Source organism: Anabas testudineus, chromosome 9 (genome assembly GCF_900324465.2).
Source record: "Anabas testudineus chromosome 9, fAnaTes1.2, whole genome shotgun sequence".
Classification (NCBI taxonomy): domain Eukaryota; kingdom Metazoa; phylum Chordata; class Actinopteri; order Anabantiformes; family Anabantidae; genus Anabas; species Anabas testudineus.
Window position 1 is genome coordinate 2,936,624 of NC_046618.1, and position 17,117 is coordinate 2,953,740.

The 17,117-nt window shown below is 41.5% G+C and overlaps 1 protein-coding gene across 1 annotated transcript; it reads left to right on the plus strand.

Annotated features, from left to right (window-relative positions):
* The first annotated feature begins 5,097 nt into the window (after nucleotides 1–5,097).
* sfrp1a (secreted frizzled-related protein 1a) lies at nucleotides 5,098–16,672 on the plus strand. The gene is made up of 3 exons (XM_026344094.1): nucleotides 5,098–5,821; nucleotides 9,075–9,155; nucleotides 15,076–16,672. Exons 1-3 carry the CDS (start codon nucleotides 5,323–5,325, stop codon nucleotides 15,399–15,401), a joined length of 906 nt encoding a protein of 301 aa, XP_026199879.1. The 5' UTR covers nucleotides 5,098–5,322; the 3' UTR covers nucleotides 15,402–16,672.
* The last annotated feature ends 445 nt before the right edge of the window (nucleotides 16,673–17,117 follow it).

Below are 17,117 nucleotides of genomic sequence, written 5' to 3' on the forward strand. Positions count from 1 at the left end.
GCAAACAAAAAAGTCCAACTACGTGTTGGACTCTTGTAGTCTGATAAATTACCTTATATGATGTTATTTGAGTCCATGAGTACATGTTTTCATATGGAAATCATCTGTGAAGTCAGAAAGAAGTAATTGAGCAAAGATATCTGTCTAAACTATAGGAAAAGGAGTTTTCTACTCTGGGAAGTCAGAGGGCATGTTATTTGAAGTATTGGTAAATATTTTAGAGAGGCAAATACTGGACATGTAAGGAGGCTTGTATAAGGGCACTTTAATTCTGTTTCCCCATCAAGCCTAATTTGTTCCTAATTCCTAATCCTATTCAGTTCCTACCACAAGTATTGAAAGAGCACCTGTTTTGCTCAACATATTTATGTTTAAGGTCAAAAGCTGTATGTGAGACAAAAGTTCACAATCTGAGGTTTTATTTGATGTAACTTAGATCTAGGTAGCTTAAACAACGCAGATTTGAAGATATGAAGCGTGACTGACATGTTTTTGTCTACCAGGTGCCAACCAGGTGCCAACTCTTGATGGCGACTCCTGGTTTTAACCTTAGGTTTAACCTGTGGAGTCTGTGTTTTTGTTTTTCAAAAGGATAAATCAACCAGATGAAAACCAGAGAGGTGTCTGAAATCATATTTCAAATCTGAAAAAGAGGGAAAACAATAGCAAATAAAACAATGAGGAATGTCCTGAAACAGGAATAAAGCAACATACACAGAACGGGTCAGGAAATCAACAACAGCTGATTACAAAAGCATGATGAGAGTGAGTGACATCACCAACAATGCATTACAAGATACAAAGCTCTCATGAGCTGCTTCTGGAACAGACTTGATGATGCAGTAAATTGGAGCAGTAATAATAATAGAGATTCATTATTTCAAGAGACGGGTCAACAGGTTTTTTTTCTCAGCAACAATGTGTAGTTTTTACTTTGCTGTTTTTATTTGTGGGAGGAATTCTTTGTCTTCTCAGTGGTGGCCTTGGTAAAAGTGGTAAAGATAATGGATATAGACAATGTGTTTACCAACTGTTTCTCATCTTGCTCTGTGTTCATCCTGGTTCCTGCCTCCCTCTCTGTCTTGGTTCAGTCTGCAGTTTTGGTTCATCTCGCATCATTCACTTCCTCATTGGATTCTCCTGTTTCCCACCTGCTTGTTGCTGATTACTGGTCAATTTTTCCAGCCAGCCCTCTTGATCGCTTGTCTACCTGTGTTACTGACCCTTTCTTGATCCCAAATCTCCTCCTTAGCCTCTATTGATTTTAGGTCTGAATTCGTGTTTCTGTTTTGGGATTCTAAATTGATGTGCAAGGATTGAAATGAGTTTGAACCCTGGTTGAGAACTGAATGAGGGTTTTGGACTCGGAAGAAGATTAAGGCTCTCAGACCATATCAGGCACATATCCAGTGACCAGACGTGAGGTTGGCCTAATTTTCTTGTATCCTTATCCTAACATTAACCGTCATCTGCCATCAGCTTCTCCTCTGTTATCTGCAAAAACACAGCACTTGTTCACCTGTCACCACTTATCTGTCTCTCTGTGTCCTTCTGGTTGACATAGCCAATCATCCTCTATGCCTTATGCTCTTTAGTCTAGGCCAGCCAGCCCCTTCTTCATCCTTCATTCACCTACTTTTGCTGTCATTGCTGCAATAAGCCATCTTAACCGGTCACTTGCTGTGCACAGCTTGATGTGTCTTCTACTGATACTGCATCACGTAACCTATTCCACCTGCGTTGACTGCTTTCTGATCTGATCTGAGTTACAAGCTGCAGAAAGCTTACAGTGACTTGGTCACTATGCATCTCATTAACGTACACCTGCAAAACATTTAAAGAAGACTGAATCTAGCCAAAGGTCCAAAGTATGAAGTGAGAATGACAGGAGGTTTTCATCAGGATTTGAAATGCTAAGACTCGTAGCCCGCTCTGGAGCCAATCTATTCTGATGCAGTTTGTTCCATGACAACTACCCTCATACCCCGCTCGTGGAAAATCATGGAAAAAGTTGACCGGTTGATGGACTGTCAATAAATAACAGCACGGGAACAAAACTCAACTTGAGGGAAAGAAGGGAAAGAAGGGAGCTTTGTGAGCGTAGCACTCTGAGCTCTCCTGGTGTCACCTGACAAAAACCAGGTGTGCTTGACTTTTCTCCGTTTTAGCACACGCTGGCTTACAATGGAGCTTTCTTTTTCACCCACAGCGACATTGGATCTCATTCCGTACGGCCTCGTCAGACTTCGGCTGACGTCCCGCTCTGGAGCACATCCAGCCAGCTCCCACCGACGACAGATGCTTAACGACATACATGTCCGTTCTGCTGAGGCCAAAATGCCCTTTCATGGCAATAAATGCACATGTACACAAGATTGTAACTTTAAACACTGGTGAAAATAGATGGATAGTCTGTCTTTGGGAAACTCTTTCCTCCCAGAGGCCTGAAAGTCCAAATATTTAGTCTCTCTATTGTTAGTCACACACTGTTAAAGCACAAAGTTTGGAAAGTGAACTTGGGAGTGTTAACAGTGACATCCACGCCTACATGTTCATATCTGCGTTTGTTTGCAGAAGCTTTTTCCCTCTATTTCTCCATTCATGTACCCTCGCATGGAAGGTGAATCCAAACCTCTCCACTCGCTGCACTTCTTTGTCTCACTGAGCTTTTGGCTTGCTGCTGTCCCGCTAGTGGCTTTTTCAGCGGGGCCCATCACTCCTGACAGCAGGCTGCTTCATGTGTTTGAGCATAGCCAGGTCTGGTCTGAGGGGGTAAAATAAAACCCTCCTGTCTCCTGAATTTGAACTTTGTTTTAGCAACCGCCTGTGCACAAACTGTTGTTGGGTGCCGTCGGCCTATAAAGCCGCCTGTGCAGCATCACCGCATACCAAGACCTCCCTCATTAGACGATCAGCGTTAATTTGAAAAGTTAACAGAGGTGTCGTCTTTAACATCTTTAAGGCGCTTCGGAGAGTCAGCTGACCTTGTTTTCGACACATGTCATCACTCTGGCATGCAGATTGCTACCTGGAGGTCTCTGTAAATGTCTAATTTCACTGATGAGCTTTCGAAAGTTGTATAACTTTTCCCTTCCCTCTGTTTTGATTACAGTTCAAGAATGATTTACAGCTTTTTTACTGTTTGTTTCACCTATTGCAACCAGAAAATGATCCGTTTTTTTTTTTTTTCCTTTTGATTCTTGGGCCATCTGTCACCATCCATACAGAGTGCATAATGCATTTAACATTCAGCAGAATGTTTTCTCCTGGCCTCGGTTCAAGAAGAAAACGTCTAGGTGAGCTGTAATCCTCTGTGTGGAGACAGCTGTAAAACACATTGATTTGATAAACAAGTTCAACAAAGCTATTACTCTAAAGAGGTCTGTGTTTGCTGCGTCCACACTTAAAATCAAATTAAGTGCCGTTGTTTTTCTTCTCTGGCTCAGCAAGAACTGTTAACAACACAATGCAAATGCTAATTGGTTTGCATTTAAATAGAGGGATTTCACACCTTCAGTCTTATCACACAACGAGGCAAAGCTGGGAGGAGATGGACACTCGGAGGGGGGGGGGCTCAGTAGAAGGACTTCAGCCTGAAGTGTGTAATTAGCTTGGATAAAGAAGCACTTCCCAAATGTTTGCAGGTCCAGCAAGCCCCAACAGAGCTCACCGGTTCCCATTTGATAAGATAGTGAACCTAAGAACTGACAAATGTTTAGATGAGCTGCATGTTCTTCCTTTGTTAATATACTGTTATCTGTCTCAGTGTTCTCAGGGCCTCAGGTTCCCTGAGACACATTTTTGGAAAAGAGTGGAATGAAGGTAAGATCAGTTCACTCAGTTTGGGCATCTCGTGTAGCTAAGCATGAATAAACATCCCAAATGTATCCAAACCCAGAGGATAGTTTAACAAAGCCTACTGCCGCCGACTGGTCTTCCAGACAGTCAATCACTCGATTCTTTTTTTTTGCTCATCCAGACAAAAATGATTAATGTAAAGATGTGCTAAGGGCGAGGTTTGAAAGGTGCAGCTGTGCTGACGTTAATTGACATTTTATCACAGGTTGAAACACTATCAAACCTGATGCCGTCGACAGCATGAGCGTACAAGTGTGCTCCGGATTTGTTCCACACGTGCCTCATAAATAAGGTTTCTGCAGAAATCTAAAATGTTCGGCCTTGATACGTTTAATTGGTCAACAGATTTAAGGAGCAAGTGAAACCAGAAAAGATTTCTTCTATTCACTAACTGACCCTTGAAGTAGCAGCAATAAAAAAAAGCAAATGTTGGGGGCTAACACACCTTTCAAACCCAACTGTTTAAAAGAAGAAACTATTTATTGGGAACTCGTTTTACATGAGCGTGGTGAACTACAAACATACATCTGAAGCTGAAAAATAAGGCAAAGAAAACTTTAGGAATTAGGAACAAATAATAAAACATCTGTGTTACTATGGAGACTTGGTGTGGAACAAAAACAGCAGCTGGTAAAGCTGGGGCTGATTTGAAGCACTTTATGAACTGACAGCTGCTTCATCTAGAACAAATACATCATCATCTATTAGTTGGTTATAGTTTGTATCTGCATTTGCAAAGTAACTAAAAGTATCAGGCAGTGGAGTAAAAACCATCCATCTTAACCACAGCACTTTAGTTCCTACCTATGTATTTTCAGTTACTGTGTGCTGTTCAAAAAGAGATAACATTAGTAACAGATCTGTTTAATGGTGCAGAAGACATGCTGCGTTAATCCAGAGCTGCGGTGAGTCTGAGGATTCTGGTGATGGGTCGAGAACAGCCTGATAGCCTATTAACCACAATCTGTGGTGGGCCTAATACATACTGATGAAATTCGCTTTTCCTCATGGGACCTGGGCTCCAAGCAAAAACTCTCCATAACGCACGTTTGTCCAGCTCAGCTTGCATGAAGCGCTCATATACCAGCTACGTGACTCTGTTGGGTATTTAGTTTTGTCAAAGGAAGTAAAAGTGGGGGAGTAAGAGGAGGGGTCGGGAGGCTCCTGGGGAGTTTTTTACACACTGGGTAATTAAGCGCTTTGACGGACAGCACAGTGCCAAAAGGCTCCGGCGCGCTCTGATTGGCCGGGGCGCACTTTACAATCGCCTCTTGTTTCCAGCTCCACACAGCAGAGCGCTGTTACCTCCCCACACTCTCACAGGAGACGCACGCACCCAGAGGAGCTGCAGCCAGAGGAGAGCGACTGTGGACACTCGCAGCTTTGCTTTGTTTTTGCTGCGTTTCTTTATGAAGTGCTGACTTTTCGCCTGCTCGGACCCAGTTTTATCGCAAAGAGACAACCATGAGCTCCACCGCTGAACTGCTGTGGAGGATGATCCGGCTCGCGGTGACAGTGGCGCTCGTGTCCGCAGAGTTCGACGAAATGGGCTGGAAGGCGACGTACAACGTCGGGCCGAGCTACTCCAAGCCGCCCCAGTGCGTGGACATCCCGGACGACCTGCGCCTCTGTTACGACGTGGGCTACCCTCAGATGCTGCTGCCCAACCTGCTGGATCACGAAACCATGGCCGAGGTGAAGCAGCAGGCGAGCAGCTGGGTGCCGCTGGTGCACAAGAGGTGTCACCCGAGCACGCAGATCCTCCTGTGCTCGCTCTTTGCGCCCGTGTGCCTGGAGCGGCCCATCTACCCGTGTCGCGTGATGTGCGAAGCCGTGCGCGCCGGCTGCACCCCCATCATGGAGGCGTTCGGCTTCCCCTGGCCGGAGATGTTGACCTGTGACAAGTTCCCCACGGGCGACATGTGCATCTCCATTAACAATGCCAGCGAGGTGCAACCGGCAGGTAAATTCACACTCCACAGCTGTGCTGCATGGTGTTTAAAGGTTGGTTTGTGTCTGTGTGTTTGAAACCCGAACATGTGATGAGAGTCTTCAGAGAGCGCGCCCGGTGGATTTGGTGCTGTGAGCAGCTCTGCAGGGACTTTGACTCAGAACACCTTGGTGATAGTTGAGTGACGCTGCTCTGGAAGGAAAACGACTCATCTAGTGTTTTAATTGGTGGAATTTAATTTGAAGCTGCAGTACAGGACCGTAACTAGGAGTGTGGGTGCCCGGAGCTCGGATCCCCCCAACACTACCCCCCCCCCCTCGTAAAGTGGAGTATTTGTTTCTACTGTTCTATTTACCACTTTAATTTGGGACGTCACATTTAAATGCCTATTTTTAGAAAACTAAAAATGTTATGAAAAAAAAGAATTTGGGGGGTTTTACATTCAAACTTTAAAAAGCTCAGTGTCACTTTATGTTGTGAACATCAACCTTGTGTCCTCACCCCAACCATGATTAAAACAAGACACAGTGATGACACACTATCCAAGTTCTTAGATAAATAATCAGAGCAGTGAAGCAGCACATATTTGGCACTTTTGCCTTATAAAGGACTTTAGTGACAGTTGGTGCACTATACTGCACTGTGCTAATCTGCATCCTTTTAAGAATCCTTAACAGAAGTAGTTAGTAGAGTTAGTTCATTAAACTCCAGACATGCAGCTAACTACCTGAAAACAAACAGCCATCACTTTTGCCGCTGTGCAAAAGTCGACACCCGTGCACTTAAAGGGCCTAAAGAATGTTATTTCAGGGGTGAATGCGTGTTTGCAGATGCAAATTCCAACACAAACAAACCAAATACAGCCTTTTGCAGGAGGTAAAAAAAAAAAATCAGCTGTGAAAACCTGGATTTGATCTGATTTTAGAAACGTTAATACCTCCAACATTCAGGCTGTTTAAAGGCAGCTGAATGCTGCTTGTTTTTTCTACCCGACCTGTAATCTGCTTATTGACTCTGGTTTTTGTATGAATGTTAAGTTGCCTGCATTTGACTTGGAGGGATGTTGTAATATTGAAAAAGCTCTAACAGATGGTAGCTTCTTATTTCGAGGTGTTTGCTGAGTTGGAGGACAATGCTGGGAGGTGGTCCAGCAGCCAAAGACGAATCCGAGAACCTGCATCTCTTAATTTCTGTTCTCTAGTGAGCTATTGCTGAGAAACACATTAAAACTGTGAAAAAAAATAAGGAAAATATGAAGGTGGAAGGATGTCAAACACACACTGGCCAAACAATGCATATAAAAATTCCATCCAGTCCACCCCCCTGGTTATCATTTAACTAATAGCTCATTGGCTGCAGATTCCCCAGACCTGTTGGGACTTTGTGTGTGTGTGTGTGTGTGTGTGTGGAGCAGAGTCAGACAAGTCACGCAGCGTCAGTGAAACAGAGGAGAGAGGTATTGTGACACAGTCCAGAGGAAAAAAAAAATCTTCCAGCGCCGAGCCGATGAGCCAAAATAGCAAATAGGAGAGAAACCCGGAAAAATGCACAAAATCAACAAAGTCTGGGGAAGATAAAGCTCAGGCTGATCCGGAATAGTTTTGGTCTGCAAGTTCAGTTGCTGTGCCAGTGTCTCTGTTAGAAAACCAAAAATAAAGCCGGATTTCCATCATCACATCATCAGTTGACTTATGTTTCAGTCTTGTGCTGTAAATACACCACGGGACGTGTTGGACGTATGGTGCTGGTGGTTGGGACTTGCGGATACTCCAGCAATTACACAGTGATCACTGTGTTTGAAGACGACGATGCGTGTATGTAGACAGACTCGGTGCTGTGGTCTGAGGCCTGTTTTTCTGCAGAACATCTACCTTGTCATGGTTTTGGGTGGCGGGGGGGGGGGGACCACACAGAGCTGTACACTCTCCAGATGTCACCTGTTATCATTAGTTGTCAGTACTGGTGATACATACGTTCTTTAATCTGGGAATTCCACTGAAATCAAAAGCACACATATAAAGTACACATATAGAGCAGATAATGGATACACTAATACAGCAGGCGTTCTCCCTCAGGATGGAGTCCGAGTATTCGCGCTGTCACGGAATTTCCCTTTCCTGTTATGATTATTCTCGTGGAACACGATCGTTTGTGATGTTAGGGTTGATAAAGACAAACACGAGCAGCCTAATCTCTCCAGCCGTTTCCTTTAATGATTGTTAATGGAGGTGAGCTGGCAGTTCTGAGCACAGGCAGGTGATAAGCGCTTTAAAAGGGATCCACGCAGGTTCAGATAGTCAAAGGGACCCTGCCACTCTGTAAACAGAGCCTGTTTACACTAGCTCTTTACACCTTGGTGCTACTTTCACAAGCTTTCGTTAAACACATGTAATGGACAACTGGCAGCGGAGAGAGAACTATTTGTTTTCTCTTTGCAGAGCCCTCTTGCTCCCATTCATCCATCCATTCATGTTGTGACACAGACCCGCAGTCGGTTCGAATTAAATTCTGCAGGATGCTGCGATCGCGTCGCGGGTCCAAGTTGGTTTGGAAAGTAAGCTCAGCTGTTTGGCATGAAGCGATCATTTGTGGGATTAGAAAAAATAGGAAAGCCGTGTTGGTAAAATAATCGCAGATATGCCTCTAGACTGAATGACTTTTTGGCAAAAACACTTTTTGGCTTTTCGTCTCGAGCCAGGCTTTTGTCTTCAAGCTGGCTTTTATTTCAACATTCTTCTGAGGTAGGTAGTTCTTGTTGTTTGCTGTATACATGGCTGTTGAGCTTTATGCAAAGCTGCATTTTGAGGAATGACAATGAGGAACAGAGTTTACTGCAGCTCTTAGTTACAGCTGGCTGTAAAAGCTGAAGACATTCCTCACCGAGGTCAGGTCATCGGAGCGTATGAAACACTAGATAGCATCTCTGACTACAGAGGGGTTGGAAGTGTGAGAAATTAACAGGATAAATCATTTTGAATTTCAAGGCAACATGGGGATTTTGTCAAGAATTTAATTGAACTCCCTTTCATTTGTAAGCTGCAGCTGGATAGTGTAGCGGTAAGATCCTTGCCCTCCATGTGGGAGACCGGGCTTTGAATCCCGGCTGTGGCCTACCTCCAGTAGGGGTTCTTGCCTTGTAAGCGCTTTGGATAAAAGTGTCAGCTAAGTGTAAATGTGTCATTGCTGACACCATTGCAACTTGAATTTTTACCTCCTTTCCACTGATTTCAACATGTTTTGTCTATGTTTTCTTTTTCTCCCACAGGGTCACCTAACATCTGCCCTCCATGTGACAACGAAATGAAAACAGACGCCATCATAGAGCACATGTGTGCCAGCGAGTTCGGTAAGTTTCCTCCCAACATGCTGAATCATGTGCACACCTCTACTCTCACAAACTTGACATGTATCACAGCACTCCATTTCATCAACTCTATCTTCACTTTAAAAAACAAAGTGTGTGGCGCTGCAGTGCACCATAGCCGACTATACTTGTCCACATGTACCATTTTTTCTTGTAAGATCCAGATGCAGTAAGATCAAGTCATATTTTATGTTTTCGACATGTGCACCGGGCCTGTCTGGTTTGGTGGACAATGATGATCTGTGACTAATGAGTGGGGGTCATTAAAGCCTTTATGTGGAAGGTCCTCACAGTAGTAAAGTGGGATGTTTGTTCTGCTGTCTGGGTAAAGTGTTGTTTCAGAAAACACAATGTGAACAAAAATGAAAAAAGTTGATAAAACTCGGCTAAGTTTTGAGTTGAGTAATTTAAGTTTTTTAAGTTTAGACTTTGAGTTGAAGCAACCTAAAATTTTGAATTCTATTAACTCTCACCGAGTTAGTGCAACTTAATATTTTTAAATGATTTAATTTTAATAAGATAACCTTTGTTTACTCACACAGAAGTTATAACAGCAGTTTTGCAAATGGCTGGTTTTCTGTTTTAAATTTTATTTTAAAATAATAATGACAAACTATTATTATTTACCTATCATAACAAATTAGCCTTACTACAAGAAATGTTTACAAGACCATGCCTAAGTATAACCCCTAAATCACTCTTTAGGAATTGTCTACGGTGCAGATCTTTCTTTATTACGGTTTTGTAAGTAACTAAGTAAGTATATGTATGTTTATTAATGAGCACAGTAGGGGACACACTCTGGTGTACAATACATAGAAATGAATGAAATGTGAAATAAGTCCCAAAGATGGACACTTCAGTGTCTTCTTTCTCATTTTGTTCATGTGTTTTTTCTTCTGCACATGTAAATAATTATTGGAAAACCTGAATAATTTCCAGACTAATAAAGACTAATGCATAGTAGGTAAACCTGACTTCTGAACAGTGTAATTCTATACAACTAAACTACAACCACAAGTAATGTTTTTGTCTGTCAGCATAACAGGTGGTGTCACAAAACGTTGATACGCAACACATAAAGTGACCACATATTTCTTTTCTGCCACAGTAGGTGATCATGCAGAACAAGTAACTACAGCATTTTTTATAGTTATGTTTAGACTGTCACAGCACTTCTCAATATTATGGTCTGACTTAATTTAGTTTAATCAAAATGCATTTAACCACTCTCTGGAAAACTCTAGATCTCCAGTCTAGAGCTTTGTATGCCCACCATTCCCCACAGCCCCTAACCTCTGCAACCCAGTCTAGTCAGGTTGCAATTTTTAGGAGACAGTGCTGTGCAGGGCTGTCACTTTTAATTAGAAATTTAAATCAACACTCAAGAGTGGGAATAAATTAAGTACTGAATTTTGATAAACTGCTTAATTTGGAAATATTAAGAACAGTAGGGGAAAGTGAGGGTATTAGAGAAAATGGAAAGAGATGAATCACCTTTGTGAAGATGTGACAATGCAACTTAGAGTTTCACACATTAATGTCATTAGTGCGTCTTCAGTCCCAGTGCAATAGTAAACAGACTTAAAACAACATTTACAAAACTCAGGAAGGAAGGAACATCTTTTGCCCATGGGGGCTCTTAATTTAGTTGTGGAAATTTGGGAGTTTGTATGAGCCAAATGCACTTACAAAGGATTTCCAAAGCCTTGAATTCAATTAAAAACACAAACATCAACTGAATTACAGTTAGGTCTGCTTCCAGGAATAAAAAGTGCATGATGCACTCAAGATGCAAGATGTCAGGCTTTCATGTTTTATTCCATGGCTGGAGCGAAACTTGTGGCGGTTTGAATTCCAGGTGCCTCGCCGAGCAAACATAGACTGGATCCACATTGGAAACAGACTTTCTTCCAGTTCTTTGGGAAAAAAAAAAAAGTTTAAAGTTACATTTGTTTAACGGATTGCCTCGTTGTTTATGCTGTGGTGATGGGACTCGCCTTTTTCAGTCTGCGCCCTGGTTTGCCAAGAGGAGAGTGGCACATTGTTGACTTGTTTCATCTCGGATGAAGACAGATGTTGTTTTGCTTGCTTGTCATAAGCGCTCTAACCAGCTGACATGTAAGGATACACAGACCGATTTAGAGGCAGTCTGAGGATGACACACTGTGGTGCTTATGTTGCAGATTTGAAGCCACAAGGGGCCGACCTCCTCTGGAATGCAACAGGCGTCGCTGTGATTTCAGTAGGAGCTGTTTGCAGCAAGTAGCAAGTAGTTGCAGTGAAAATAGCGTCCTTTGTTGTCACCAATTCAGATTCACTGAAAAAGCCCTGCAATTATAAATATGTCACTGAAGCCAAACATGACTTAATGTCTTGTCTTGACGAGGAGGATAATGTGCAGATGGAAAAGGCTTCAATCGCAATATGTTTTATCCCACCAACGAAAGATAAGGCCCGCAATCCTGATTGCATGCTGCTAGTTAAAACTTGGCTGGAAGTGGACGGCACAGTAGACAGCAGCATGTTTTAGGAGCGTGTTTGACATTCAAGTTGCAGACAGGCCTGGCTGTTTTGTTTGGACAAGGCGGCTTGAAGTAGACAGATGACTTGCTCTTCTCCATGGAGCACAGAGATGGAAAACCAGGCCGAACCTTCTCTAAGAGGAGAGCAACCAATCGACGACGTGCACTCGAATCTATTTTCAAATCTACGCGGCCCAGTGGTGTGTAAAACATCCACATGCTGGCAGTGAATTAACATTTTTACCCACTGAAAACCTTCACTTACTGGAAGCTGTGAAAGGTCTGTTCTTGGTTAAGGTGGGAACTAAGTGTGTCTTTGGTAATAGTAGTGTTTCGATCATACAACTCGCTGAATAATTGTTTCCCATCAGTTGCACAATTGGAGTTGACCTTTCCCTGTGGTTTGACCCTGATAAAAGCAGAGAACACTGCAGCCAGACAGCTTTTGACTGAAGGTGGTTGGATGTGAGTTAGATGCGTGCTTTCGAGATAATTCATCAAAATCACTGTTAATAAGTAACAGGTTTGTAGTCCAGCACTTTTACACTCCCTGATTTCTCTAAGAATCCTGATGATTCTCTTTCAAACACACACATACATTTGCAGCACTCATCTGGTAACAGATTTACAGCTCATCCCACTCAACACTTTGTTCCCACCACAATTTATCTCTGTGCTAAAGGTTTTACGGTACCTCATTGTCCCAGAAAACTTCAGCACCCTTCAATTAAATCTCTCCTCTGTCTCAGATGGCTCACTTTGTTGTCAGTGCCAAATAGCTTCTTCCCTTTCCTGATGCAGTAAACAACAGAGCAGCCCTGTGCAGGAGGACAGATCACTTTAACTTATCGGATCAGTTGGATTTCCATTATTGTGAATTAAGAGAGGTGCACGCCCTCCTGCTGGGCTTATTACACCGTGGGAGCTGGAGGGTCCTGCCTGTGCCTCTGAGCTATCACAGGGATCCAGGTTAGGGGTCAGCTAGAAGAATAGAAAGAGGAATGTCCAGCTAAAAATATTCTCATTGACTTAAATTATTACAAGAGAAACAACATAACAAATACTCAAATCAGCATTAGTTATAGTTATACTATAAATAAGAGCTTAAAACAAAATGATACTATTGTATTCACATTGTTCTATAGCTGAAAGTCAAGTTGTGATGTCAAACTTAATGATTGGTTAATTTAATGAAAACTGAAGTTTTACTTTGACCCAGGTTTTTCTGGTAGTAATATCGCATAGAGATCATCACATTAAAGTGGGTCACATCCCTTCTAAAACAAATTAACCTCTTTTTGTAAATAACAGTTGTTGCATTTTAGAGGTTTGAAGAGGTGCAAATCATCACAATGCTCAATGTACAAGACAATAGTCTAACAATGTTCAGCTTTCTGCACTGTTCATTTTGCAGAATGGATTTTTTTCATAATGTTATATACATGATAGCAGTACCTTAATATTTGTAGGTGATTTATGTGGAGCAAATATTTTCAACGATGATTACAAAGATAATAAAGACAGAATTACCAAAGAACTTAAACCAGATCTTCTTTAAATGTCCTAGATTTTTCTAGATTGATTAGTGAAGTCAATAAATTATTGATTGCGTCTTTAATTAGAAAATAGCAAGTAAAGCGACTTCTGGCTGGTTGTGTTTAAGTTACTTTTAATTACTGGTGAAATGTGATGTTGTATATCATGTTAGGGTATGTATGCTTGTTATCTCCTTTAGGTAATTTCATCCATACTCTTGACTGAGTTCTTGACTGGTTTGAGTGAGACATATGGAGAGTCAGTGCCAAAGAGATGATCGTCAGTGCTCGTGTTTGACCTCAGCGGATGGATCTTCATGCTGATTGTTGCCCCAATGCACATTATAAATATTTGAAACTAGACGTAGAAATTTTTTGAGGAAATACACGAACATGGGAAATGTCAGCAGCAAAGAAAAGCTTAAATCAGTTACCTTCTTACTGTATCATGTTGCTGAGGAGATTAATCCCTTAAACAACACGAGGTGCAAAGAAAGTTCGTAGGATAATCAAGGATGGAGGATTTATTACGATGAAGTCCTTTGGGGGGTGCGCCAGGCCTTCACTTTCATGACTCACTAATTGTGAATTCTGCCCTTTTTGATTTCACTGAACACTAAGCCTCTTCACAGAGACGATTTGAGAGACCAGAGGCAGAGGCTAAAAGTCTTAATCCCTACCATGTGCACTCCTAATACTGGGAAAAACAGGGCAGCTCTTTTTTTTTAACACTTTAAAGGAGGAGATTAAACATTTGGAAGTTTGTTAAAGTGCCAATTCAGGTGTTTATGTCAAGCTCAATTCTGTGGAAAGCTTGGGAGTCGGGAAATTAGGCAGAAGCTACAGTCCGGATCTTTGCTGGAGTGTGAAAATGATTCATGCTCAATCAGTCTGTTCTATGAGCTCTGGGTCATAAGACTTTATCTCTGACATGACTCAGTGATGTATCCCAGCCCCAGCTCTCTTAATTAGATTGGACAAAGCATGATGCACTTTTTCAATTCCCCCACTGCTGTGTCACAAGGTCGTCTTTACTGCCTGCACCTCACTACAGTATGTCAGAAGACAGGGAGACATAATGAACAGAGGCGTTACAAGATTTGGACCACCAAAGTCAGGCACTTGCTTTGTTTCAGAAGAAGGGGAACTAGAGGGTACAGAAAGATAAGAAGGTTAAATAGAGTTTAGCGAAGGATCAAGATTAAAATGATCAATCTGAAAACAGCCTGAGTTTCAGAGGTGAGGTAAAAGTCAAGAAGGAAGGTGTGCACCAATGCAGCGTTAACAAGAGAAAGCTAGAATGTAAAGCTAGAATGATACGCACACTACTGTATATGTAAAAATTATTATTGGTCAATATATTGATACATGTGATCGAAACTCTCAATTTTGATATCGCCATTGATCTCTATGTATGTTTACTATCCTTTTTGTGCTATGTGGTAATAATTCCTTTAATACTGTGTATTAAATCCTACGTGTTTAACATGTATATAGTATAAATGTATCATTTTAAAATTATGATGCCGTAAATTGTTTTTGTTTTTATCTTTCTTTGACAAAGGTCAATACAGAGCAGGACATTTACAGTGGAAAATTCGACCTGTCAATGCTCTTTTCTCCCTGGTGGGAAACTGTGGAAGTGACTTGCCACTAATGCTCTGTGTTATGTTTTATTTTGCTCACGAGGGTGGCATGCTGTGCATGTCTGGCATTTTTGTGCTCATAAAATATTAATGAGCAGTCGTTGGTGGCAACAGTGTGCTTACACTGAACATTTTGCACAAGACCCTACCTTTAAACTCAAGTTGTTGTTTTTTTCTTTTTTCTCTCCACATGTAGCTGTCAAGGGCAAGATCAAGGAAGTGAAGAATGAAAACACAGACCGCAAGGTGATCTTGCAGAAGAGGAAGAAGATCGTGAAATCGGGAAGCCTGAGGAAGAAGGACCTGAAGAATCTGGTGTTATACTTAAAAAATGGTGCGGACTGCCCCTGTCAACAGCTGGACAACCTGGGAAACCAGTACCTAATCATGTTTCGCAAGGTGGAAAAACAGTACCTCCTCACAGGCATCCACAAGTGGGACAAGAACAGCAAAGAGTTCAGAAAGGTCATGAAGAGACTCAGAACCTACAGGTGTCCTACCTACGCAAATGTCTTCAAATAAAATGAACCCGGCCCGTCCCTGGTTGCCTTTCATCCTACATATGGACTTGCACAAGCATAAAAATCCCAAACTTTGCTTTCTTATGTTCTGTTTATATATCTATATATCTTTGTATATTTACAGATATGCTTTGGAATGTCCATTAAGTTTTAGTTGAATGTGGTGAGTGATGATACAACAAATTATGGGCTGTTTTCTTGTACTGCATACAGAAAGGACCTTTATAGGTAAAGTCCCTTGCTCATCAAAATCATCTCCATGATATGCATGTAGGGCCTTTATTACTTTATTTCATTCCACGGGTCAACTGTATTGACTGAAAGGAACAGTTGGACATTATTTGCTTTCTTGCTGAGAAGATTGTACCGTTCTCTAAGTCTCGAAATATAAAGCTAGAGTCAGCAGAGTGTTAGTTTGGGTCAGCTTAAAGAGTGGAAGCAGGGGGAAACAACTAGCCTGGCCCCATCCAAAGGTAAAAGAAAAACATGTCATGAACCTTTTTTGTACATATTAAACAAATGAAATATAACATGTTATTTAGTGAGAATTACATGACGGATTCTTGGAACAGACTCAGGCTAGCTGTTGCTACCCGCTCCATTTCTTTTGGCTAATGCTCTGCTGGCACTCGCCTTAACTTTAGAATACAGAAACGTGTTGATCTTCCCATCTGTCAGTCCAACTGTTCGCTTTAAACCCCTTTTATTCCATTCACATAATAATACATCATAAAACCAATCATATTAGGCCACAGAATTGGCTGTTGCAGTGGTTAAGTTTTAAAAGCCACATGGAACCCATGTAAAGGGCCTGTTGAATCTTACTGATAAACAAAAGAGTGCACTACCACCAATTTTGATTATTGTCTTTTCATTTTCCCTTATTTTATTGTAAAATTTCTTTTTGTTACTTGAACAATCCCATATCCCAAGAATCATCACCGCCAGTCTGAGAGGTAATGTGTAGTCCCACTGTGGCAGGTTTCCTGTTTTTTTTTTTTTTGTCGTGTGTTGCCACTTGACATTTGCCTAAGTATTTGTACCACTCTATACATCCAGTCTAATCAATATTCAGTAGTAAAAGAAAACAAATTATAGTTCTACATGTTTAAAAGTGCAAAAAATATCACCATCTCTGTGTTCTGATTGGTTATGCTCGAATGTTGCTGGTCCGTTTTAGCACTATTTTGTTTCACATTTGAATTTGAGTGTTGCATTGCTGCCAATTACATGTACATACAAATTTTACATAAATATGGAGAAAAAACTAAATGGTGTCTCTTATGTTATTAATATATGTAGGCACTGATATACTGTATGAATAAAACTAAAGGATAAACTGTCTCAAGATTCAATACAGATATTTGTAGGTTTTTAATGTAGGTGGTGAGTTTTTATTTTTATCACTTTAGTATAAAATCTTTTATCCCCACCAGGATCCTGTTGGAAGGATGACTCTGATATTCCAGTGATCTCACTGGTTGGTATTTTAGCTAGTGAAAGGTTTTATCTGATCCTCTGAAGTTAACCCACCTTGGAGCAGTTTAGCCATGCAGCTTAATGGTTATCCTAACCTTAAAGCTCAAAGTTAGCTGGATAACCCACTAATCTTGCGTTGTGGCACAGACCCCAGGTCTTGTGTTATGGTTCAAAGTACAGCAGAATATGTATTTTGTGGAGCTGACAGTTCCATGATAACCTAAGCTCTGGCTGGTGG